General features: G+C 52.5%; 2 protein-coding genes across 4 annotated transcripts; one reads left to right on the top strand and one right to left on the bottom strand.

Annotated features, from left to right (window-relative positions):
• Positions 1–705: 705 nt before the first annotated feature.
• Positions 706–24,642, bottom strand: UNC45A (unc-45 myosin chaperone A). Of its 2 annotated transcripts, XM_050797610.1 has the most exons (23): positions 24,567–24,642; positions 20,677–20,846; positions 20,271–20,481; positions 19,492–19,876; positions 19,129–19,290; positions 18,853–18,889; positions 18,379–18,554; positions 15,027–15,119; positions 14,371–14,538; positions 12,161–12,329; positions 11,690–11,860; positions 9,788–9,959; positions 8,272–8,572; positions 7,287–7,381; positions 6,891–7,032; positions 6,379–6,519; positions 5,390–5,517; positions 5,113–5,179; positions 4,561–4,674; positions 4,216–4,331; positions 1,767–1,884; positions 1,503–1,658; positions 706–1,351 (listed from the first exon to the last, which is right to left on the bottom strand). In XM_050797610.1, the coding sequence occupies exons 4-23, from the start codon at positions 19,495–19,497 to the stop codon at positions 1,094–1,096; spliced, it is 2,790 nt and encodes a 929-aa protein (XP_050653567.1). In that variant the 5' UTR covers positions 19,498–19,876; positions 20,271–20,481; positions 20,677–20,846; positions 24,567–24,642; the 3' UTR covers positions 706–1,093. The 2 variants fall into 2 exon arrangements, with proteins under 2 accessions (XP_050653567.1, XP_050653566.1); XM_050797609.1 differs by lacking the exons at positions 20,271–20,481; positions 20,677–20,846; positions 24,567–24,642 and having other exon boundaries at positions 19,447–19,547.
• Positions 22,236–23,898, top strand: HDDC3 (HD domain containing 3). Of its 2 annotated transcripts, none has more exons than XM_050797623.1 (4): positions 22,236–22,393; positions 22,710–22,765; positions 22,876–23,116; positions 23,415–23,898. In XM_050797623.1, exons 1-4 carry the CDS (start codon positions 22,282–22,284, stop codon positions 23,543–23,545), a joined length of 540 nt encoding a protein of 179 aa, XP_050653580.1. In that variant the 5' UTR covers positions 22,236–22,281; the 3' UTR covers positions 23,546–23,898. The 2 variants fall into 2 exon arrangements, with proteins under 2 accessions (XP_050653580.1, XP_050653579.1); XM_050797622.1 differs by having other exon boundaries at positions 22,237–22,459.
• Positions 24,643–25,763: the final 1,121 nt, after the last annotated feature.

The raw sequence follows: 25,763 nt of genomic DNA, 5'->3' as shown, positions 1-25,763 counted from the left end.
TTTTTTTTTTTTTTTTTTTTTTTGGTGTTTTTAATAAAGAAAGGGTTTTGGCCGGGCGCGGTGGCTCAAGCCTGTAATCCCAGCACTTTGGGAGGCCGAGACGGGCGGATCACGAGGTCAGGAGATCGAGACCATCCTGGCTAACACGCTGAAACCCCGTCTCTACTAAAAAATACAAAAAACTAGCCGGGCAAGGTGGCGGGCGCCTGTAGTCCCAGATACTCGGGAGGCTGAGGAAGGAGAATGGCGTGAACCCGGAAGGCGGAGTTTGCAGTGAGCTGAGATCCGGCCACTGCACTCCAGCCTGGGCAAGAGAACCAGACTCAGCCTCAAAAAAAAAAAAAAAAAAAAAAAAAAAAGAAAGAAAGGGTTTTGCCATGTTGCCCAGGCTGGTCTCAAACCCCTGACTTCAAGTGATCCACCTGCCTGTCTCCCAAAGTGCTGGGATTACAAGCTTGAGGCACCACATCTGGCGAGTTTCTTATTGATTAGCTTCCTAGGCTTACTCTTTGTCCCTCCAATAGGATTAAGCAGCAACTCATTGGGCCCTGGTTGGGGAATCCACTGGATTCCTTCCATGGAGGTGGCTTTGCCACTGTGAAGCTCCATTGCACACTCACCCATGCCCAGCTCACACCCATACTCATCCACACTGAGAGACTCCCACCCACAGCAGCCCTCCCTGCCCAAGGACAGGGCACACAGTGGAGTTCTACACACTTTTATTGGAGGAGCAGGCCTGATAGCAGGCTCAGGCCACGCTCATAGCTGGTGAGGCTGCTGATGTGTGTGCCCTTCCGGATGCCTCAGGATCCACAGGCTGTGTTGGGATGCACCTTCCCCATTCCCAGCTGACTACAGTAGTACAGAGAAAGGGCCCCTCGCAGTGAGGCTGCAGGCAGTGCTGGCCAAGCAGGGCTGTGTGACTGAACGTGGCCGCTGACTCAGAACAGAGGACATCCTAGGGCAGCAAGCGAGGAGGGGCGAGAGTATTGGGCATGCCAGCCACCACCAGCCAAAGCTGCTTCTGTCCTTGCTCTCTGTGCCACAATAGGTAGCATGTGCATGAGCCTTGGGCCCAGGGACAGCCCCCTCACTCTCCATCTTGGTTGGGTTGGATAAGCCCATATTCCACTGCTTTGTCCAGGCAGGCTGCAGCAGCCCTTGTGACAGGGCTCTGGTCACCCTTAGCTAGCACTGACAAGATCTCCATCATCTCACTCTCCATCAGGGTGCTGGCAATCTGCCTTGAGGCCTCCACCATGTTCAGCACCACCACGGCACCCCGGTGCTGCAGCTCCTGGTTAGAACTCAGAAGCAGGGCCTGCAGGATCTCCAGCCAGTGTGTGGTCTGTGAGAAACAGGGTAGATATGACCCCCAAGCAACAGGCTCAAACTTGGCAAGGGACACACCCACACACCCTAGGACTGTCCCCTTCAGCTGCCACCATGCTGGGAGTTCCTGGTCCGTCCCCACTCCCCCACTGAGAAGAGGCACTGACCACTTGGGGAATGCGGCTGCAGAGCGTGGGCCGCATGGAGGTGAGCATGGCCAAGCCCCCGGCAGCCGCCCGCTGTAGCAGCTCATCATCCTCTCCACTGTACAGCACCAGCAGCTTCAGCCGGTCATTGCCCTGGGCTTCAAAGAGGTCCTGCACCTGTGGCCAGATGTGGGGAGTGGACCAAGTCAGCTGGGTGCAAAGCCCAGCCAGGGCACAGGTACCTCTGCATCCCCACCTGTCATGAGCACCTGGATCAACCCTTACCTCCTTGCTCATGGCCAAGTTACACATGCACTCTGTGGCTGCCCGGCGGATCATCTCATGCTCCTCAAACATGTAGCCTTCTATCATGGGCACAGCCTTCTCCTTCAGGATCTTCTGCCTGCAGGGCCACAGGAGGAAGCAGCAGGGATACAGTTTGGATGTTGTCCCTTCTAACCCTAATGTTGAACTGTAATCCCCAGTGTTAGAGGTAGGGCCTGATGGGAAGTGACTGGGTCATGGGATGGGTCCCTCATGGCTTGGTGCTGTCCTCGTGATAATGAGTTCTCATGAGATCTGGTTGTTTAAAAGTGTGTGGCATCTCGGCCGAGTGTGGTGGCTCACACCTGTAATCCCAGCACTCTAGGAGGCCGAGGCAGGCAGATGACTTGACGTCAAGAGTTCGAGACCAGCCTGGCCAACATGGTGAAACCTTGTCTCTGCTAATAATACAAAAAAAAAATTAGCTGGGCGTGGTGGTGCGCACCTGTAGTCCCAGCTACTTGGGGAGGCTGAAGCAGGAGAATCACTTGAACCCAGGAGGTGGAAGTTGCAGTGAGCCAAGATCATGCCACTGCACTCCAGCCTGGATGACAGAGGGAGACTCCATCTCAAAAAAAAAAAAAAAAAGTGTGTGGCATCTCCCCCCACTGTCTCTTCCCCCTCCTTTCACCAGGTGACGTGCCTGCTCCTGCTTTGCCTTCTACTATGAGAAAAAGCTCTCTGAGGCCTCCTCAGAAGCTAAGCAAATGCTGATGCCATACTTACACAGCCTGTAGAACCATGAACCAATTAAACCTCTTTTCTTTATAAATTACCTAGTCTCAGGTATTCCTTTACAGCAATGCAAGAACAGACTAACACAGGCAGCATCATCAGAGTTTCTACATCCGCTCCACCCTTGCACCCACACCCTCATGCAATCAAGTCCTGGGCTGAGGATTTCTCTTGGTAATGTCCAAGGACCCTCTTGCACCAGACAGGAACTACAGTGCTTCTTAGCCTTCTAACCAGGCCTGGGAAATAGCATAGGATTGTGGAAAATACTCAAAATTAGGAGGCAGAAGACCAGGGTGGTTGTGATGGTGAGGCTAACGCCTAACATTTGAGGGTTTTTGCTCTTGTGTTTTTTTGAGGCAGGATCTCACTCTGTCACCCTGGAGTACAGTGGCTGGAGTACAGTGGCATGATCACAGCTCACTGCTGTAGCATTGATCCCCCAGGCTCAAGTGATCCTCCTGCCTCAGCCTCTCTAGTAGCTGGGACTACAGGTGCATGCCACCACACCTTGCTAATTTTTTTTCCAACTGTTAAGTTCAGCAGTACATGTGTAGGATGTGCAGGTTTGTTACATAAGTAACCGTGTGCCATGGTGGTTTACTGCACAGATCATCCCATCACCCAGGTATTAAAAGCCCAGCATCCATTAGCTATTGTTCCTGATGTTCTCCTTAATTTCTTTTTTAAATAGGGACGAGGTATTACTACATTGCTCAGACTGGCTTGAACGTCTGGGCTCCAGTGATCCTCCTGCCTCATCCTCCCAAAGTGTCGAGATTACAGGCGTGAGCCACCGTGCCCGGCCTCATCTGAGTACTTACCCTGACCAGGCACCTGGATCATCTTACTTAATCCTCACCATGGCCCTACGGTAAAGGTACTAGTGTGATCATCATCACTACTGTTCTGCAGAATAGGAAACGGGCTAAGTAATGAGTAATATATTCAAAGTCACAGTTAGTAATAAAACTAAAACATGCTGGCCGGGCGCAGTGGCTCATGCCTGTAATCCCAGCATTTTGGGAGGCTGAGGTGGGCAGATCACAAGGTCAGGAAGTCTAGAACAGCCTGACCAACGTGGTGAAACCATGTCTCTAGAAAAATACAAAAATTAGCTGGGCGTGGTGGCGTGCGCCTATAATCCCAGCTACTCAGAAGGCTGAAGCAGGAGAATCACTTAAACCTGGGAGGTGGAGGTTGCAGTGTGCTGGGATTGTACCACTGTACTCTAGCCTGGGCAACAGAGCAACACTCCGTCTCAAAAAAAAAAAAAAAAACTAAAACATGCTGATATGGCACAATGCTAGGGGCCAGGTACCCATGTAGTAAGTACTTTTAAGTGTATTTTCTCATTTTATTCTCCTCATCACTATGCCATGAGGTAGGTACTATAATCATCCCATTTCACAGAGGGAAAAACTGAGGCAGAGCAGTTAAATAACTTGCCTGAGGTTACCCATTTGCAATCAGGGAAGCTAGGCAGTCTGACTCTAGAGTCTGCCATGCCATGCTGCCTCTTGGCCTGTCTCCTCCTCTCTAATGATGCAGAGGAGTCACTGTGAGGCTCGCAGAAGCCAATGACCGAGGAGCATTTCCCACTGTGTAAACTGCTGTGGGGGATATTCCAAATCCTGATGCCTGGTCTAGGCCCCGCAATCCCAAGGGACCTTACCGGAGCCTCTCGCTGATCCCGGCCAGGTTTGTTAGGGCCATGAGCGCCTCGAAGTTCTGCAGGCCTGAGCAGTTGAGGTGCAGCAGGGAGACAAGGGGCCGGACCACCTCATAGATCTGCAACATGCACCCACCTGTCGGGTACTTGCTGCAGGCCCCACAAGCCCCACCAACCCTGCAGGGAGGAGCCCACCCCTAAGAGAGTACTGCTGTCTCAGGCTGAACTCCCTGCCCCAGGGTTTGGCAAAGCTGAAACTTCCTGCTGGTCCCAAAGGGGAGCTACAGCCCAGCCCACAGGCCATCAGGGACAGAGGGAGAAGAAAGGACGGGGCAGGAAGATACGCACCCGCTCACCAGGGAAGGTCATCTCGGGGTTGGAGGTGATGGTGAGCTTGGCAAGGGCCTGGGCTGCCTTTGTCTGCCCCACGTCCGTGCCTTCCAGGGCCAGCGGGATCAGTGCCTGTAGGAACAAGCCCGTCACTGCTTAGGACATGCCTGGGAGTGTAAGACCCCAACCATCAGGCCCCCAGTCCCTGACCGTCCCACCTTTACCCTCCTCCCTCTCCCCAGGCTTGACTCCCTGTGCAGACCCTCTGCACCCAAACACTTCCTGAAACACCTCATAAGGGCTGGACATGGATTGTGCTGGGCATCAGGGCCATGGAGGTAAATGAGACAAAGGAATAGTAGAGCCTAGGACCTTCACAGCCACCAGTGTGGAGGGGCCAAGGAGCCTGCCCGCTTCCGTGTCACTCTCTCAGCGGGACAATGTTCCTCTGGCCATGAATAATGTTTTTCTGTCCCACATCTAACACCCAGCTCTAGCATGGCAGCTGCTGAGTCATGTTTTATAGGCTGACGGCTCAGCCATCAGGAAGAGGGGAGTAAACCAGCTTACCCTGCCGCCTCCCTGGGCAACCACAGTGCCTCGGTCCTCTACCTCTTCCACCAAAGCCAGGAAGACCCTGTGGGGAGAAGGCAGTGGTGCGCAGGCGGCTCTGGGACTCTGGCAGGCAGACGCTCCACTTCTGGGCTCAGCAAGGACGGCAGCCAGGCAGGCAGCCCCTGTCGCTCTAAGAGGCCCACAGCACTGGAACCTACACCCTCTGGAGCCACATCCACAGCCCTGAGGCTCAGGAGTTGGGAAAGGTTGGCTCCCACCAAGGCTGGCTTACCTGGAGAGCAGCTCTCTGCAGGAACTGGTCAGCACAGGGCTCTCCGTCTTCACCATGCACGCCATGGCCGACACCACACCTGCCGCCAGCAGCTTCTTCACCCGAGCCCGCACGAAGCTCGGCTTGTCCTGGGGGAGGAGACAGCTTAGGAGAGGGGCCTGGACTGACTCACAGAGAAAGGGGGACCCTTCTCACAGCAGCAGTTGAGGAACTGGGAAATAAAACAGCCAGACAGGCCAGGCGCGGTGGCTCATGCCTGTAATCCCAGCACTTTCGGAGGCCGAGGCAGGCGGACCACAAGGTCAGGAGATTGAGACCATCCTGGCTAACACGGTGAAACCCTGTCTCTACTAAAAATACAAAGAATAAGCTGGGCTTGGTGGTGGCCACCTGTAGTCCCAGCTGCTCAGGAGGCTGAGGCAGGAGAATGGCGTGAACCCGGGAGGCAGACTTGCAGTAAGCCAAGATCACACCACTGCACTCTAGCCTGGGCGACAGAGCAAGACTCCATTTCAAAAAATAAAAATAAAAAATAAAATAAATAAATAAAACAGCCAGACAAAGGGAAACAAACTGGCTTAAAAGGGAGGCTGTTGGCTGGGCGCAGTGGCTCACGCCTGTAATCCCAACACTTTGGGAGGCTGAGGTAGGCGGATCACGAGGTCAGGAGATCAAGACCATCCTGGCTAACACAATGAAACCCCATCTCTACTAAAAATACAAAAAAATTAGCTGGGTATGGTGGCGGGCACCTGTAGTCCCAGCTACTCAGGAGGATGAGGCAGGAGAATGGCGTGAACCCAGGAGGCAGCGCTTGCAATGAGCCGAGATTGCGCCACTGCTCTCCAGCCTGGGCAACAGAGCGAGACTCCATCTCAAAAAAAAAAAAAAAAAAAAAAAAAAAAAGAGAGAGGTTTTCTGCTGTGGATACCCTGGGTTAGCTGGTCCCCATGGTGGGGAACCCTCCAGCCCCTCTGGCGGCCCCTCACCTTGGGGTGCTGCTCAGGCACGTGCTGCTTGGCATACTTGGCCAGCTCCACCATCTTGGGGTCAGGCTCCTCATAGTCATAGCTGTTGGTGCAGTTCACCAGCGCCGAGGCCACCGCAAAGAGCACTGACCTCTCCTCAGACTGCCAGGACAGAGAGGCATTCACATGGGCATCCCGGGGCAGAGCAGCACTCAGATAAATGCTGTCCAGGCCCAGGCCCCCAGTTCCACCCTCAGCTGGGACCCTTGGGTACAGGATGAATTCAGGAAGCTCCCCAGGCCCCAGATTTTGGGAGCTTACAAACTTGACCTCCCCAGCTCCTCCAAGAAGAACGTCCTTGCTAACACCACTGGTGCTGGCCAACGTGCCCACACTACACGGAGAAGCCACTCAGTCACCAGCCCTCCTCCCTGGAGTCAAAAGACCCCATTGGCCAAGCCCTGCCAAGAAAGCCTGATAAGCTCTAATCCTAGACAGTGTCTCCAGGCTGACAGCAGGAACCACAGAGCTACCCTGCTGAGCTGGAACAGAGCCTTCAGAGCAGCCGCATCCTCCACAAACTCTTCCTTCACGTCGGCATCAAAGGTCAGGTAAGCCAGGCCCTCCACTGCCCAGCGCCGAGTGCCTGCATCGATCTGGTCATTGCACAGCCACCTGGGGACATGCAGGATAGTGGACAACCCTCAGGATTGGGGGTAGGGAGGAGCACACCAAGGCCAAGGGGGAAAAACCAAGGGTTTGGGCATCCCTTCAATGTATAGAAGCAGTTCACGTACCAGGATCCAGACTGCAGCCCCTGCCTGAGCCTGAGAGCAGGACAGGGAGGAGGCCCCAACTCCCACCCAGACCCTCGTGTCTTAAGATCTATCCCCACAGGTGGGGGACCACAGCAAGGCCAGACGACTCACTTTCGACACTGCTTAGCCAGTTTGAGAGTGGAGCCTTCAGCAAACTGCTTCATGCTGAAGTCAGTCCCTCCAGCCGAACCAAGCTTACAGAGTCCCTGGAGGAAGAGGGCAAGACCAGTTGGCCTCTGGGGAAGGAGGCAGGAGCTAAGCTCCTCCATACCTGGCTTGGACTCCCTCCCTGGCACTCTGCCATGGCCCGCTGGAGGCTACACAGACAAATCAGCACCCTCTCCCTTCAGACCACCACCTAGAGCATGTGGCAGCAAAATCAGCTAGTGGGTGGCCGCATGACACAGCATCTGCAGACACTGACGTGCTGGCCACTGGACCGTCATGGGCCCAACCCCTTCCCAGGCCACACTGAGAATGGCTCTGTTTCCTTCCACGTCGCACAAAGAAGCCCTCTGCAGGTGAAGTGGAGAGGTGTGTGGGGAGAGGACACGTGCTTCAGCCACAGCCAAAATCCTTATGGGATGGAGAAATCCAGGACTGAGTGCCCCATGGAGGAAGACCAGCTTCCACAGGGTGCACAGCCACAACAGGCTCATGGAGGGCCAGGTAGTCCCCAAACCCCCAAACCACCAGTTCCCGGGAACGCTGCATGACCCCTGTAGGCCCAGCCTTAAGCCCTGTGGTGGGAGGAGCCATGCCCACGTCTCTGGCCACAACAAGGCCCAGAATCTCATTCATTTATTCATTCATTCATTCATTCATTTTAGAGAGGGTCTTGCTCTGTTGCCCAGGCAGAAGTGCAGTGACATGGGGGGCTCACTACAGCCTCAACCTCCTGAGCTCAAGTCCTCCTGTCTCAGCCTCCCATGTAGCTGGACCTACAGGCATGCACTACCAAGTCTGGCTAATTTTTTTAGAATTACAATATTCCTTATTTTCATCTAGAGTGTGCTGGGACCGCACCCTGCAATACCAGCTGGACCAGGACCTCTGCCTGGCTGCCTGCCCACCCACCCCAGGCCCACCGTCTCACCACCAGGGCCCGGATGCGGATGCTGTCCTTCTCACTGCGCTTATATAGGTCCTTCAGCAGTGAGACACCATTGGCAGTGATGAATGAGGCCCGCTTAGCCTTGCCGGCTGCGTGGATCAGAGCTTCCACGGCCACCAGCTGCTCCTCCTCCTGCTCAGAGGCACACAGAGCAATCACACTCTCCATGACACCGCTCAGCTCCAAGGCCCGGTTGCCAGCGTCACACGGGCCCTGCAGGAGGCAGGACACCGTCTGGATGGCCCGTAGCTTCCCGGCCAGCCCTTGGCCCTCAAACCAGCTCCTGAGGGGCACAGGGTGACAGCTGTCACACCAAGGCCAACATAAAGGGACTCTTCTTTCCTCCCTTCCCCTCCACTGGCCAGGCACCTGCACTACTTGGGCAGAAACAGCAGGAAAGTTGCCAATGGGAGGACTAGGACGTTTCCACCTGGACAACAGTGGCTGATTTTCTTTATCGACACTTTCACTCGAGCCTTCCCTGACATAGTATCTAACACAGGTTACTCCCACATCACCATTGATGTCCCTTCCTGGACTTAAGCTCTGAAATGATTCTGCTTATTTCATAATTTATCATCAGTTTTCTCCTCAACAGCTGTAAGTTCCTTTGATTTCTTTTTTTTTTCTTTTTTTTTTTGAGACAGAGTCTCACTCAGTCCCCAAGGCTGGCGTGCAATGGCGTGATCTCGGCTCACTGCAACCTCCACCTCCTGGGTTCAAGCGATTCTCCTGCTTCAGCCTCCCAAGTAGCTAGGATTACAGGCATCCACCACCACGCCTGGCTAATTTTTTTTATTTTTAGTAGAGATGGGGTTTCACCATGTTGGCCAGGTTGGTCTCGAACTCCTGACCTCAGGTGATCCACCTGCCTCCACCTCCCAAAGTGCTGGGATTACAGGCGTGAGCCACCACGCCCAGCCTATAATCTCATTTAAGAATAAGGACTGTTGCCCAGGCGCAGTGGCTCACGCTTGTAATCCCGGCACTTTAGGAGACCAAGGCAGGCAGATCACCTCAGGTGTGAGGTCAGAGTTCGAGACCTCACAGGCGCATGCCTGTAATCCCAGCTACTCAGGAGGCTGAGGCAGGAGAATTGCTTGAACTCTGGGAGGCGGAGGTTGCGGTGACCCGAGATCGTGCCATTGCACTCCAGCCTGGGCAACAAGAGTGAAACTCCGTCTCAAAAAAAATAATTAGGACTGTCATGTTTCACCTGTGTGAGAACAGATGCGTAGGAAGTGCTTGGTAAACCCAGTACGTGCTTGATGGCATTTGTTGCATTACTGGAACATTGATTTGAGAAAGAACCTCCCCGGGGAGGCCACTTTGGAACAGGAAGTGGGCCTTGGGGCCACTTTCCCTTCGTCCAGCCCCCAACTAGTCCTCCCTAAGCCTACTCTTTCTGCTGGAAACCTTTCATTTCTGCCCCTCCTCAAGGAGTCAGAACTTTTTTGCTGGAATCCCTGGCAACAGGAGGTGAAACAGACTTCCTTACTTGATGTAGTTTTCACAGAGTCGGTGGAAATTCTCCCTCTCCGCATCACACTTGAGGTCATCAAAGAGCTTGCTGAGGAGAATGGAGGCGCTCATGCGGCTGTTCGCGGTCACTGCAAGCTCCCCAGGAGGGTCCTGTAGAGAGCCCCCAACTTCCAAAATCTTTTTCAGACCTGAAAAGACACCCCATTTAGAAATTAGAACACTAGTTACAACCCCTACAAGTAAAAGGAAGAGCCTTCCTAGGAGATGCGGAGAAAAGCAAGACAAGAAGGCTACAGAGTTCTGACAACTGCGTCCAGGGCAGCCCAGAGAATCTGCTTAGCTGATCTGCTACCTAAGGGAGGCAGCTATAGGATCGGGAAGGACCTCAGAAGTGAGGCCTGCATGCCAACCCTGCCCCTGGGGCCAAATGCTCTGGAGCTTTGAGGATCCTCATCTGTAAAACTAAGGGGAAAGGAATATCCACACCTCATAGGATCATTGTGAACACAATATCCACACCTCACAGGATCATTGTGAAAGGCCCTGCTCATGCAGGGCCTTTGCAGAGCTTTTCTTATTTATCTTTTTTTTTTTTTTTTTTTTTTTTGAGACAGTCTCGCCCTGTTGCCCAGGCTGGAGTGCAATGGCGCGATCTCAGTTCACTGCAACCTCCGCCTCCTGGGTTCAAGCGATTCTCCTGCCTCAGCCTCCAGAGTAGCTGGGATTACAGGTGCGTGCCACCACGCCCGGCTAATTTTTTGTATCTTTTAGTAGAGATGGGGTTTCACCATGTTGGCCAGGCTGGTCTCAAACTCCTGATCTCATGGTCTGCCCGCCTCGGCCTTCCAAAGTGCTGGGATTATAGGCACGAAGCAACGCACCCAGCTCTTATTTATGTTTTAGGGGAAAAGAGAGATGAATTGATATATCTACCTTTATTTTTTTTTCTAAGTATGGAAGTAATATATGCTCACTAAAAAAAAAAAAAAAAAAAAAAAAAAAAAAAAAAAAAGGGGCCAGGCGCAATGGCTCATGACTGTAATCGCAACACTTTGGGACACCAAGGTGGGTGGATTGTTTGAGGTCAGGAGTTCGAGACCAGCCTGGCCAATATGGTGAGATTCCATCTCTACTAAAGATACAACAATTAGCAGGGCATACTGATGTGTGCCTGTAATCCCAGCTACTTGGGAGGCTCAGGCAGAATTGCTTGAACCTGGGAAACGGAGGCTGCAGTGAACTGAGATCGTGCCACTGTACTCCAGCCTGGGCGACAGAGTGAGACTCCATCTCAAAACAAAAAAAGATACAGAAAGCTAATCCAGCCTCTCTGCTAACCTGCTTGCAGGCCCATTCAATGTGCATGTATCTGCACACACATATGATAGAAGAGTCTAACTTTGAGCCCCCTAAGGGTAGCTCCTATGTCTAGTAGGTGTTGCAAGAGCTGAATCCCATTGCTCTGGAAGATCTTCTCAGTTCCAGCATCCTCCTGGGCCAAAGGACACACTTCAGTGCAGACACATGGCTGGAGATAATCACAACTTTTCTTCCTTTTTTTTTTTTTTTTTTTGAGACAGGGTCTCCCTCTGTTGCCCAGGCTGTACTGCAGTGATGCAATCATAGCTCACTGAAGCCTTGACCTCCCAGGGTTAAGTAATTCTCCCACCTCAGTCTCTGGAGTAGCTAGGACTGCAGACGCACACCACCATGCCCAGCTAATTTTTTAAATTTTTCATAGAGACAGGGTCTTGCTATGTTGCCCAGGCTAATCTCAAACTCCTGGCTTCAAGTGACCCCCTGCCTCCCAAAGTGCATCATCCACCATGCCTGGCCCCACTCACAACTTTTCTTACTACTCCTAAGGATAAACAAACTTCAGCTGCCCAAGCAAGTTTTTGTGAACTATTTCACCTACCTTGGTCAATGACCCAGAGGGTGAGGCTGTTGTTGGGGTCCTTGAGAGACTTCCGGGGCACTGCTTTAATCAGGAGGGTCAGGGCATTGTCTCGGCCTTGGCCAGAGACCCCCACCTCTGTCAGCAGATCTAAGAGGTTACTGATGAGGACCTTCAGCTCCCGGGCAGGATCTGGCAACAAGAAGACATCAGTGGGCTCCACAGCAGCCCAGCCCTGTTTGGCCCTTGAACTTCAACAAACCAGGGAGACACAGGGAAGGGGGGATCCACATCCCAGGCTCCAGACTGAGCTCCAGCTTTGTCCTGAGACACCTTGGCTGCTGAGAATCTAGAGTAAAATAATGTCACCAAACCGTATTCCAAACAACCTGCAGCTCCAATTCTAGTCCCCAAAAAACTGGCCTGGCTGGCTCAGCCCCATCCCTTCCATGACAGTAACATCCAAAAGACCCCAGACCTGCTTCCACTCACCCACGATGATGGCGCCTTCTTTGCCTTGGAATCCTTTTTTGACACCTTCCTTGAGGGCATCAAACATAACCTGCAGTAGGTGGCAGGCAGCCAGGGACACAGCCTGGTTTTCCACACCCAGGATGGAGACTACTCGCCGAGTTCCCAGTATGCTCAGGGTTGCCACTGTCTGCGGTGGGAGAGGTGGACAGAAGCTTCCAGTTGGTCAAGGGCAGCCACAGATATCCCTAACTGTAAGTTAGAGAATATGGCCAGAAGGAGAGAATTGGGTGGAAGGCCCAGCTCCAGGTGAAACCAAGACAGAACAGATGGCGTGACCCAGGGTAATGGCAGGATAATTTTGTTAGAAAGACTTCCTAAAGGAAACATTCCAGAGCAATGCCCTACTACCTCTCCTTGGTGCCAGAGAAGACACAGTATACTGTGGCCCTGGGAGCAGTTGCTTTAGCTCATGTCTCCCCAAGAAAAAGACCTAAACCTAGACAAAGCTACCTGACCACAAGGCTTAATGGTCTAGTTCTTCCCCAATCTAAACCCTGAGGTTCTTTCCACACCCTGGGGATGTGGATTTCCACACCCTGGGGATGTGAATGTGCACGGAATGGGCCCATGAGACCTCTCCACCCCGTTTCTAAGCTGGAGAACCCTAGAAGGCCTGCTTGGTCCACTGAGCCCTGATCCTGACTGCTTCCACTTAGCAGCTGAGTGTCCTTGGCCAAGACTGTGAACTGGGATGGACCAGAAGGCAGGAGGGAACAGAATGCATATGCTTTTACCAATCTTAGCCTTGTGAAACCCAGAATGCAGCCCAAGCTCAGCCTAAAGAGATTTCATTGACTATTTCACAGTTCCACTCCTATCTAGGAATTGTGGGCTCCCCTAAAAGCAACCAAGGGTCTAGTCTTTGGTTCCCTCTCCCCTGGAGCAAGCCAGCTCAGGTAAGAGGGGTATGTGGACTTCACCACACTGGCCCAGGAGCAGGACTGTTCTTGCTGAACTGTCCATGCTGGGCCACCACCATCCGTGCTGAGAATCATGTTGGGGCCAAGCCCTACGTGTCTGGTCACTGTCTCAATGGTAAAGAGATGCTGTGGTGGCCAGGCGCAGTGACTCACGCCTGCAATCCCAACACTTTGGGAGGCCGAGACAGGCGGATCACAAGGTCAGGAGATCAAAACCATCCTGGCTAACACGGTGAAACCCCGTCTCTACTAAAAATACACAAAAATTAGCCGGGCGTGGTGGCGGATGCCTGTAGTCCCAGCTACTCGGCAGGCTGAGGCAGGAGAATGGCGTGAACCCAGAAGGCGGAGCTTGCAATGAGCCGAGATCGTACCACTGCACTCCAGCCTGGGCGACAGAGTGAGCCTCCGTCTCAAAAAAAAAAAAAAAGATGCAGTGGTGACATCGCTGACCACATCACTCACTATGAGGACTCTCTGCTCCAGAGGAAATGACAATTTGATCTTTAGAGCAAGGACAAGTGCCCTTTTCTGGGCAATGAGCTTGCTTGTGCCATATGGACACTGAAGGAGTCAATGACCAATGTGTTTTTGGGAGTTGGCTGCAGGAAAGCTGGGGCTCACACTTGTAAGCCCCCCACAAAGCAAGTGCTTGGGGTACCCCAGGACTGTTTTTGCTCTTGCTAGCCCCACTTCATCCTAATTTATGTTGGTCTTTTTCACCCCATTTTATTTTTTCTCTCTTGTTACACGTATTTCCTTGTACTTTGCCTTAAGTTATTTTTGTTTGTTTGTTTGTTTTTTTGAGATAGTCTCGCTCTGTCACCCAGGCTGGAGTGCAGTGGCATCATCTCGGCTCACTGCAACCTCCACCCCCTGAGTTCAAGCAATTCTCGTGCCTCAGCCTCCTGACTAGCTGGGATTGCAGGTGCACACCACCACGCCTGGCTAATTTTTTTATTTTTAGTAGAGATGGGGTTTCTCCATGTCCCCCAGGCTGGTCTTGAAACCTCAAGTAATCCACCTGCCTCAGCCTCCCAAAGTGCTGGGATTACAGGTGTGAGGCACCATGACTGGCCTAAGGTCTTTTTAGAATAACATAAGGGGTAGAGGGTGGGTGGAAGAGTGGATGGATGGATGGATGGATGGGTAGATGAGTGGATAGGCAGATGAGCAGATAGGTGGACGGAGGGACGGATGGACAGACAAAGGGACTGAAGCAGTAACCAGCCTCTCCACTCCACCTACCCGTGACTGATGCTCAGAGCAAATGCCAACCAGCGTACGCAGAGCTGCCAGCATGAGGTCAGTCTCTCCCGTGTCCAGCAGACGTTGCAAGAGCTGAACCCCATTGCTCCGGAAGATCTTCTCTGCTCCAGCATCCTCCCTGGCCAGCACCACCAGGTTCTGAGAAGCCTACGTCAAAGGAAGTACATTATAATGTTGACACTGCACGTGGCATAGGACGCAGCACTGGTGAGCAGGGGCCCTGAGCCCCAGACCTCACTGCTTCCACTTCACAGTTGAGTGATCATGGCCAAAAAATAACCTCTTTGAAGTTTAGCTTCCTCTGTAAGTAGAGGGAAGAGCCTTCTCTCAGAATTGATGGTTAGAGCAAATGAGTCCCCAGCACAGCCTGAGGGGCTGGGACAGTGCCTCAGTTACCTCCGTACACCCAGCTCCTGGCACAGGGCTTGGCCAGCAAGGCACTCTGTGAACTCCTTGGTTCACGCTAAAGCCCCAGACCCTCAGATCTCCCATCCAGGCCCCATGAGCCCAGCTGCACGATTGGAGGAGCTGCAGAGCAGGGCAGCAGGGGCCTTTGGGGCCTACATGGGTGAAGGGTACTATGGATGGGTGGCTCTTGTGGGAGCTCACTTACTGACTCAGCCCGGGGCCTATACCTTTTGCTTTTTCTCAGTGCCCTTCTCTTCTGGGTCCAACAGTATTTGAAACATCTGTTCCACTTTGGCATCCGTCGAGGACATGTATCGCACCTAGACAAACCAACAAAGCATGGAAGAAATCATGGCTCTTGGCCAGAGACATCATATTCCCTATTCATTTGTCTCTGGCTCCTCACTCTGGGAGGCACAGTGAAGATGTCTAGGCTCAGGGCTAGCACCTAGCTACCCTGGGCAGGAAGAGACATGCCTGGCAGTGCCTCCTAAATTTCCCGCAGTTGTTTTTCTTTCCGAGCGATTTCCTGCTTGGGCAGCAGGGGAAGCGCCCATGCTGTAGTGCCTTTCGGGAGGGGAGGCATCCTGTCAGCTACAAAGCAACCCACTCACAGTGGTGCCATCTACGTTGTGGCAGTGTGAATGGCTGCCCATGGCACTGAACTAAGCATTTATAACTCCTGCCAGGGAGCTGGCAGATTGTGAGGTAGTTGCTAACACTTCCTTTAGCTCCAGAAATCTCTTTGGACTGTTTTAAAAATAATCTGAGCTGGGCACAGTGGCTCACGCCTGTAATCCCAAAACTTTGGGAGGCCGAGGCAGGCGGATCACCTGAGGTCAGGAGTTCGAGACTAGCCTGGCCAACATGGTGAAACCCCGTCTCTACTAAAAATACAAAAATTAGCTGGGTGTGGTGGCAGACGCCTGTAATCCCAGCTACTCAGGAGGCTGAAGCAGGAGAATCGCTTGAACCTGGGAGGCAGAGGTTGCAGAGAGCAGAGATCCTGCCACTGCTCTCCAGCCTGGGTGACAGGGTGAGACTCTGTCTCAATAATAATAATAATCTGAATGGGCAAGATCATTCTAGGCCTACCCCCACCCCCCAGAGTCCTGGGCATAGATGGTGGCACAAGCCTAGCATGTGGGCCACCTGCCTTTTTCTCTCGCACCCATGGCAGCCATGACTAACCAGTCATGGCATGTTCCCCTGCTCAGCTCAGGCAATCTGCTTCCTAATTCTTCTCAACATATGATTCTGGGCAGCCACTGCCAATCAGAGTTGGCACTGAGAGAGAAAACCTATTTGCTTTCCCAGGTTTCAACATTTCAGTGAGGTGTCTGCCATCATGTTATCTGCTTCCACTGTGTCAGCATTTTAACATCAAATTATCTAGTGAATTTGAGCTTGGTTATAGTTCATAATGGTCTTTAGATTCTTTTCTCCTAATTTAAAAACATATATATTTTATACAACTTCTCTTTATTAAAAAAATATGAACAGGTGATGCAGTCTCCTTTGGAAAGTCCTCTCAATCCCATTCCTTTCCCTAGGGGTTGCAATGTTATCATTTTGATGTATATCTTTTAAAATATTTTCCTAGGCCTGGCACAGTGGCTCATGCCTGTAATCCCAGCACTTTGGGAGGCCAAGGCAGGTGGATCATGAGGTCAGGAGGTCGAGACCATCCTGGCTGGCATGGTGAAACCTCGTCTCTACTAAAAATACGGAAGAATTAGCCGGGTATGGTGGCAGGCACCTGTAGTCCCAGTTACTCTGGAGGCTGAGGCAGGAGAATGGCGTAAACCCAGGAGGTGGAGCTTACAGTGAGCTGAGATCACACCACTGCACTCCAACCTGGGCGACAGAGTGAGATTCAGTCTCAAAAAAATAAATAAATAAAATAAAATATTTTCCTGAAAAAATAAAGAAACAAAAATGCATATTTGGCCCGGTGCCATGGCTCACACCTATAATCCCAGCAAGTTGGGAGGCTGAGGTGGGTAGATCCCTTGAGCCCAGGAGCTCAAGACCAGCTACCTGGGCAACACAGTAAAACCCTGTCTCTACCAAAAATATAAAAATTAGGCGAGCGTGGTGACACGCATTGTCCCAGCTACTTGGGAGGCTGAGGTGGGAGGATCGCTTGAGCCTGGGAGGCAGAGGTTGTACTCCAGCATGGGTGACAGAGTGAGACCCTGTCTCAAAATACATAAACAAAAAAATAAAAATAAAAATAAATTTTAAAAATAAAATATTTTCAGCTGGGTGCAGTGGCTCACACCTGTAATCCCAGCACTTTGGGAGGCCGAGGTGGGCAGATCACGAGGTCAGGGGCTCCAGACCATCCTGGCCAACACAGTGAAACCTTGTCTCTATTAAAAGTACAAAAACTTAGCTGGGCGTGGTGGCACGCCCCTGTAGTCCCAGTCCCAGCTACTTGGGGGGCTGAGGCAGGAGAATTGCTTGAACCTGGGAGGCAGAGGTTGCAGTGAGCTGAGATCACACCACTGCACTCCAGCCTGGGCAACACAGCAAGACTCTGTTTCAAAAAATAAATAAATAAATACATAAATTAAATTAAATATTTTCCTTTGTATTTATATACCCAAGTGTACCCACAGAAAAAATATAGCATTATTTTGCTATGCAGGGGATCATTAACATAAATGATATAATACTATATGTGTTATCATATATTTTTCTTTTCTTTTTCAAAAGAGACAGGGCCTCACTCTGTCATCCAGGCTGGAGTGCAGTGACACAATCATAGCTCACTGTAACTGCAAAATCCAGGGCTCAAAGGATTCTCCTGCCTCAGCCTCACAAGTAGCTGGGACTACAAGGGTGTGCCAACACACCCAGCTAACTTTTTAAGTTTTGGTAGCAACAGGGTCTCACTATGCTGCCCAGGCTGGTGTCAAACTCCTAGCCTCAAGTGATCGTCCCATCTTGGCCTCCCAAAGCACTGGGATTACAGGCATGAGACAGCATGCCCTGCCTATTTTGCTTTGTTTATTCAACAAGTGTCCCAGAGCTTTCCATTTCAATATGTGTGTATCTACCCATTCTCAGTAACTATGTAAGAGTCTCTAGTAAGGACATTACCCAATTTATTCAGCCATTCCTCTATGGCTGGGCATTGAGGCAAGTTCCAAGCTTTTACTACAAAAAAGGCTGAAATAAACATACACATGTCTACTTGTGCATGTGGGCAAGGTTTCTGTGAGAGAAACAGCAAGAAGTAAACATATGGGATCAAAAGATACGCTCATTTCAAATTTGATATGCTAAAGTACTCTCCAAAAGAGCTGTACCAGCCTCACCACTGATGTGTCTGCCTCTCTCCTTCTTGAAAAGTATACAAACTTTTAAATGTCTGCCAAACAGACCTCCAAATCAACAGTAACACGCTGTCATCTTAATTTGCTTTTCCCTGGCCACAGGCAAGGTTAACCAGAATTCTATATGTTCACTGGCCATCAGTATCTCTTGTCTGGAGAACTGTGTCTGCACCCCTGGCCCAGATCCCTTCACCACCACCAGTCAAGCTTCCACCTCTCTGGGTCACTCAGATACCTTCTCCTGAATCTGGCCCCCGATGTTCCGCAAGGCCTCCTGGAAAACTTTGTTCTTGGGCTCCAAGCTCACACATCTCTGCAGGTCAAGGACAGCCTGGTCGAGGCGGCCCAGCTTCTCTAGGGCTTGGCTCCGCCGGTAGAGTGCTTTGACATCCCCACCATCCTTTTCAATGGCTGAGCACAAACAGGAGCGCTGTCAGCACCCATGAGGCCGCCATCTCCAGGCAAGAGCAGTAGGGAAAGATCTCGAGGAAAGGCCAGAAGGTAGGGGGACGAATGTGGGGCTCGGTGCTTCAGCCTCAGAAAAGGTGAGGGTAGCTGCAGAAAAGGAAAGGCCCGAGGCAGTGGGAAAGAAAGAAGGCAGATGTGTCTCTGGGGCCAAAGGAGGAGAATGTGATGGTGCAGCGGTCCCAGAGTCCTTGCCCACCACAGAAGCCCTACAGCTCCACACGAGGGTCCACCATTCCCCTACCTTTGGATGCCTCTGTTTCTGCTTTGTCGTAATCTTCCTGTAAGAGAAAGACAGGAGCCTGAAAGAATGGTCATCTCCCTTTCGAGGCACTAACCAGGCAGCAGGGGTACTCTCGCTGTCCAAGGTCACCCGATCCCCCTTCACGCTGAGGTGCAAAAGACATCTGGCAAGCGGGGATGGCCTGGGAGCTTGAATTCCCAGCTGGGGCCCAAGCATCAGCTGAGATGGGCGAACCGGGGCCCGGCAGGCAAGGGGAAGAGCGCCAGGCTCCCTCACCAGCTTGAGGTGGCAGGCGGCCCGGTTCCGGTGCAGAATGGCCTGGTCCTGGGGCGTCGCGTCCAGACCCAGGGCCTGAGTGTAGGCCCCCAGGGCGCCCTCGTAGTCTCCACATTTGAACAGCTCGTTGCCCTCTTTCCGCAGCTGCTCCACTGAGCTGGCCTGTAGAGAGAAAGGGGGCGGAAACGTCGGAGGGGGTTCGGGGCAGAGCCCTGGAGAAGAGAAGGGATAGGCACGAGCCTCATGGATGGGGAGAAGGAGGCCTGGGATGGTCAGGGCGGGTGCGAAGGGGTGATGGCGCGGGGATTGGGTACGCACCCCGGAGGTGGCCGGCCGGGGCTCGGGGGTCCCTGGACCACTCACAGTCATCGCGGAGAGGGTGTCCCGTGCCCGCGCAGGCGCAGTCTCTGGGGCGGGACGAGTCTGGCTCCGGACGCTGCCGGGAGCTGCCCCGCCCCACTCTTGCGTCGGAGGTGGAGTCAGAGAGGGGCAGGGCTAAAGAGTTAGCGCGCCCGGGCAGGGGCGGGGCACTCGACTCTGGATCGCAGGTGCCGGCAAGCTCCGGGCGCGCCTAAGCTGTCCCCGCGGAGACCTGCAGGAGTTCACGGCGGAGGACCCAGAGGGAGGCCTGCGGTGGCTCCAGCCCCGACCCCGGCCCCGATCGCAGCAGAAGTGCACAAGGTCTGCGGTCATCAGGGTCACAACCAGTAGGCTGTAGAGGCCCAGCACTAGGAGTTGTCCTGGGCCCCTGCGGGAGAGAAAAAAGTATCTGGATCCCGGCCCTGGCCGCGCTCTGGCTGCTGCGCTCTGTGGGAGTACAGAACCCCTGGGAGTCCGGAGAAAGCTCGGGACTCCATCCCCAAATAAGTGTAGTCTTACATACACACATTTGCATACGAATTTAGGAGCTCATCCTAGAGCCACCCATGGGCAGATTCAGTATGGCTCCCTATTACCCGCTTGCACAGCCCCCTGAACTTCTCCCTTGTAATTGTAATCATGATCTACACGATTTTCTGTTGCGGTCTGTCCCTTCACTAGTCTGTAAGTTACAAGCCTCCCACCCCATAATTTAGGAACAGAGCCCCAGATATTGGAACACCCTGACGATGTTCCAGTGGCTCCGGGGTTGGAGATCTCACCTGAGGATGGGCGGGGGCGGAAGAGCGGACAGGTTGACTTGGTACAGGGCCTCAAATTCAGCCCGGGTGCAGCAGGAGCCCCCTGCAGCCTGCAGGTGGCAGCAGTAGGCTTCCTCTGGAGAATCAGAGAGACGAGGGCAAAAGAAACCAGGGTAGTGGTGGCCATTGACATCCCGGGTGGTCTGGCACAAGTGAGGGTGGTGGACCACAGCTGAAGAGAGAGGTTGGGGGGCTAGAAATAAGCAGGAGGGATCTTTCCACAGCCCACTCCACCCCTACTGGAGAGTAAAAGAGATCAGCCCCTACCGGAAGAGCAGGCGCCCTTCCATTCATCCCCATCAGTTCCAGTTCCCAGGAATAGCCCATAGCACGATAGGCAGGTGGGCCACAGGGGTAAGTGCTGTACCTGAGAGAGAGGTTGACTGGACAAGGGTCACCCAGCTGAAGAGCAGCAGTAGCCCCACGGATAGGCCTGTCAGCAAGGGGCCTGACCTTCTTCTCCAGACGCCCATGAGATTTCACCACCACCTCTGTCCTGGTCCTGGGAACTCTAACATCTCTCTTTCTAGGCCATGACTGCATAAATAAGGAAATAAAAATCAAAGCCCCAAGGCCCTCAGGCACCATTAATACAAGTCTGAAGCTTCTCTATCACAGGCTTTTAGAGAGAGATGACAGGGACTGGGTTTCTATCTCCTGTTGGAACACGTGGGGCCTGCATTGCCAAACTGCTGAAGGAGAGAAGGTTCAAAGGACTAGAGGACAGAATGAGGGATGACAGAGCAGCTGAGCCATTAGTATGAAGAACAAACAAGCATTTAGAGCCAAATATGTTTTTACCCATTCTCCAACTTCCAGGCTGCCACGGAAGCTCTGGGAATTCCGACCCTTCTATTTCAGGTCCCAAAGACCTCACTTCCAGCATGTGGGGCTTCCCTCCCTAACCTCTGCTACATGGCAACCACCAAGACTAGCTGAAAACCAAGGGTGAGTCCTTTATTAGCTTTTCCCCTGGGCCTCATCTGCCCCAGCTACCAGCCAGAACACAAAAGCTACCTGTCTAATTAGAGTATACTTAGCTAATAGGGAACCCCCTCTCACAGAGGAGTTCCATAGGGACCATCAGGTCTCTCTTACCCCTCAGCTGCCCTAAGACAGGGAATTTCTCCGGAAGGCTCAAGGCCACCAGCCAGCAGAATTAAGTGTTATTCCAGTGCCTACCCAAGCCTGACAACATCATGCTTCCAGAACACCAATAACAATACTCATCACCCCAGGGGCCCACAGAAGGTGCCTAGAGACTGAAATAGGAGCTCTCATGGCATAAGAAGGCAATGCGAATTTCATCTGCAACACTGAGAACAAAGGCAGTTCCTGCAGAAACGTCACAGCTACCTGGGAGCCTAAGTCTGAAGCAATTAGGCAGGGCTCCCAGTGAAGGCTCTGATTTTTCAGGTCAGGCCCTAGGGTCTCCTGGGTCCAAAGGTGAGGCTCCCCCGCCCACAGAACCTGGCCCATCCCTGCAGGGAGAACTATTTTTAGAACACTTGGAGAGTTTTCAGAGCTTTGCCAGGTTGAAGATTGTTCATGGGGGAAGCTTCTGGGAGAAGCTGTCTCTGACTCTGAGGGTAGGTGGATTGTCCTTTCTTCCTGCTCCCATAGTCCCCTGAGCCTTCCCACCCTGGATTCAGCGCACTGTGAGACCACTGCCTTATTTCTTGTCTGTCTTCCTCTTTTCCACAGACGGTGGGCTCCCAGAGAGCCAGGCTTATGTTCTTTTTGCACCTCCAACAGAGTACATTGAGCTGGCGGCTGTGATGCTGAAGGCAGCTTTCCACATCGCTTGCTCTCTGCGCCGGGGCATGTCAGCTCTAGAGGAATTCATCTGGGGCAGGCCCAACACAGCCCGCTGAATTAGCCTCCACGATCCCCGGGCCTCCCCGGCGCCAGGGGGCGCTGTAAACATTCCGTCCTGGCACCCGCTGCCGCCGTCGCCCGCCCCATCCGCGCGATGGGCTCCGAGGCCGCCCAGCTGCTGGAGGCTGCCGACTTCGCTGCTCGCAAGCACCGGCAGCAGCGGCGGAAGGACCCCGAAGGGACACCCTACATCAACCACCCCATCGGTGGGCTCGTCGGCCGCGGAGCACCGGCTGCGGCACCGGGGGTGGGGACTGGGAAGGATACGTGGGGTGCGTGCAGCTCATTGAGCACCTATTTTGTCCCAAGCTTAGTGCGATATACCGTTTAAGCCTCGTAACAACTGGAGCGGTAGGCATGATCGTTCCCTTTGTCGGTTGACACCCAGAGGGTGAGGGACTTGACCAAGGTCACCCAGCTAGTGAGAGGCCAGGAGGGGCCACATCTGACTCTCCAAAACCCACAACACACCGCCTTGGAGCTATCTCCGACCTGACTTCCTGCTTTGCCCCTCCCCATCAGGTGTGGCTCGGATCCTGACCCACGAGGCGGGAATCACTGACATTGTGGTGTTACAGGTAATTTTCCCCTTTCTCTGCCAGGAGACTGGGATGGGGATCAGGGGCCCCGTTCAGCAATGGGCATCCCTTCGCTGACATCTCAGGGCTAAGTGGGAACTTGTCCCCAGGCGGCCCTGCTCCATGACACGGTGGAGGACACAGACACCACCCTGGATGAGGTGGAGCTACACTTTGGGGCACAGGTGCGGCGCCTGGTGGAGGAGGTAACAGATGACAAGACTCTGCCCAAGCTGGAGAGAAAGCGGCTGCAGGTGGAGCAAGCGCCCCACAGTAGCCCCGGGGCCAAACTGGTGAAACTGGCAGACAAGCTGTACAATCTGAGGGACCTGAATCGCTGCACCCCAGAGGGTACGCTTTCCTATGGGCTCTAAGGGAAAGGGTAGGGGGGTGCCGCCTTCTGAAGACACAGGTTGATCAGTTCCCCTGAAAAACCCTGGGCATTCTTAATTCCCAAATTAATCCTACTGGACCACTATTTACTCTTCTTTCATACGGTAAAAATACAATAGCTGGGCCAAGGGGAAGTTTTCAGGACAGCTCATCCCATCAGGAACTCATGGCCTTGAACCAGGCTTGCCAGGAAGTGGGGAAAAGGCAGTGCTTTCCTTGACATCACGCTAGCAAGTTTCTGTCGACTCTTACGCAGGATGGTCAGAACATCGAGTCCAGGAATACTTCGAGTGGGCAGCGCAAGTGGTGAAGGGGCTTCAGGGAACAAACCGGCAACTGGAAGAGGCGCTAAAGCATCTGTTCAAGGAGCGGGGGCTGACACTCTGATCAGTGCTTGAAGCTGTCCAGAGGCACAATTCCAGCCTCATTCAGGCCGGACAGGATTCATACACCATCTTTTCTGTGCCTCCCGAACTCCCTCCATCCTTCCCAGATACTACAGGCCAAAAAAAGACTTGCATTTTTTCTTAATCTGAAGGTCTCCTACTAACTAAGCTGAGCCCCGCGTGTGGGAATCAGATGTACCCATCCATTTGTGATGCACTCACTGCCTCTCCCCAAGTCTTGGGTCTGTTTGCTATTTTGCATGGTGGGATCTCTGGCCCCTCAGGGACTTGAGATTATATAAGTACTAGTTCCTAAGACGTTATGGAAAATAAAACCTCTGGGTTAAGGTTTAAGCTGCTGCTGCTGCTTCTCCAGCCTCCTGAATGGGGGACTGTTAGGCTGCATATCTGTCCTCCAGCAAAGCAGGACTAATTGTGTGTCCCTGAGTCACCTCCCTCAGGTTGGGGGCCTCAACCCTCCAAACCTGGCTTACTTATCAGTGAGATGGGTTGTGTAATTATCAGGTTAGATTGTGACGTGCCTGATGGAGCCTGATACATACGTGCTCAAGAAATGGTAGCACCCTTCCCCGCTAAAAAAGTTGGAAGGGGCCGGGCGCGGCGTCTTTCGCCTGTAATCCCAACACTTTGGGAGGCCGAGGCGGATGGATCACTTGAGGTCAGGAGTTCAAGACCAGCCTGGCCAACATGGCAAGGCCCCATCCCTACTAAAAATACAAAAAAAAATTAGCCGGGCGCAGTGGCTCGCGCCTGTAATACCAGCTACTCAGGAGGCTGAGGCAGGAGAATCGCTTCAACCCGGGAGGTAGAGGTTGTAGTGAGCCGAGATCGTGCCACTGCACTCCAGCTTGGGCGACAGAGCGAGACTCCATCTCAAAAAAAAAAAAAGAAAAGACCTATTGGAAGGGAGTGCCGCCCGCTTACTGACAACATTGCTGGGCACGGGAGAGACCCCAGCAACAATATCATTGGGCCGGTGGGGGACTGCGGTTCCCCAGTACCTCAAGCCGCGCCGGAAACTCGGTGACTCGCAATCCCCTCGCCCTTCCGCATTGCGGGTTACTTTGGTTGCTAAGCGAGAGGGACTTCCGGGAAGGCCCGGAAGTGGCCCGGGGCTGTCCGAACCCGGGAGCTCGGCAGTAGGCGGAGTATAGGGGAGGTGGTGGAATTTTGCTCAGTGGCCATAGGGAGGGATTGCCCGTTGGTGGTTTTTTTAGTCGTTGCTGAGCAGCTGAGGTTTATTTTTATTTATTTTTTTCTGCATCCAGTCATCCATTAAAGCAAAGTTTATTAAGTTGTCTGGAAAAGCGATCATCTTCGGTACGAAGAAATTGTTAGGTCAAAGCTGTTCCACTACGTTAGTTGTTTGCCCAAGTGAAGGCCCCAACGGAGGGCTCTGGGAAAAAGTAGGTGAAGGGCAACCAAAAAAGCCGAATTAAAAGAAAACAAATGAACAAAGTTCAGTGTAATCCCCAGGGTATGGTACATTTTGGAGAACTTTGTACTTAATTTTTTTTAATTAGTTTTGCGGGAGTAGGATTACAATTTTTTTTGTTACAAAAGATGGCTTTGTTGTAGTCCACTTTATATATTTTGTTGCCCGTGTTTTTAGTGTCATAGCTAAAAAATTATTGCCAAATCTAATGCCATGAAGTTTTTCCCGTTTTCTTCTAGGAGCTTTATCGTTTTAGTTTTTTGGTTTGGTTTTTTTGTTTTGTTTTGTTTTGTTTTGTTTTTTTGCTTTGTTTTTTGAAACAGAGTTTCGCTCTTGTTGCCCAGGCTGGAGTGCAATGGCGCGATCTCGGCTCACCACAACCTCCGCCTCCGGGATTCAAGCGATTCTCCTGCCTCGGCCTCCCGAGTAGCTGGGATTACAGGCGTGCGCCACCACGCTTGGCTAATTTTTGTATTTTTAGTAGAGATGGGGTTTCGCCATGCTGGCCAGGCTGGTCTTTAAGTCCTGACCTCAGGTGACCCACCTGCCTTGGCCTCCCAAAGTTACCGTTTTATCTTTTAAAGGTAAAGTCTTTGATCCATTTTGGGTTACATTTCTTTTTAAATCGATTTAATTTGGCATAAGGTATACAACATGATATTATGAGGCTACATACAGGTAGTAAAAAGATTACTATAGTGAAGCAAATTAACACATCTATCATTTCACGTAGTAACCCAATTTTTTGTTTTTGTGGCAAGAA

Source organism: Macaca thibetana, chromosome 7 (genome assembly GCF_024542745.1).
Source record: "Macaca thibetana thibetana isolate TM-01 chromosome 7, ASM2454274v1, whole genome shotgun sequence".
In the NCBI taxonomy this organism is placed as follows: Eukaryota; Metazoa; Chordata; class Mammalia; order Primates; family Cercopithecidae; genus Macaca; species Macaca thibetana.
This window is presented reverse-complemented; position numbering and strand designations above follow the sequence as displayed.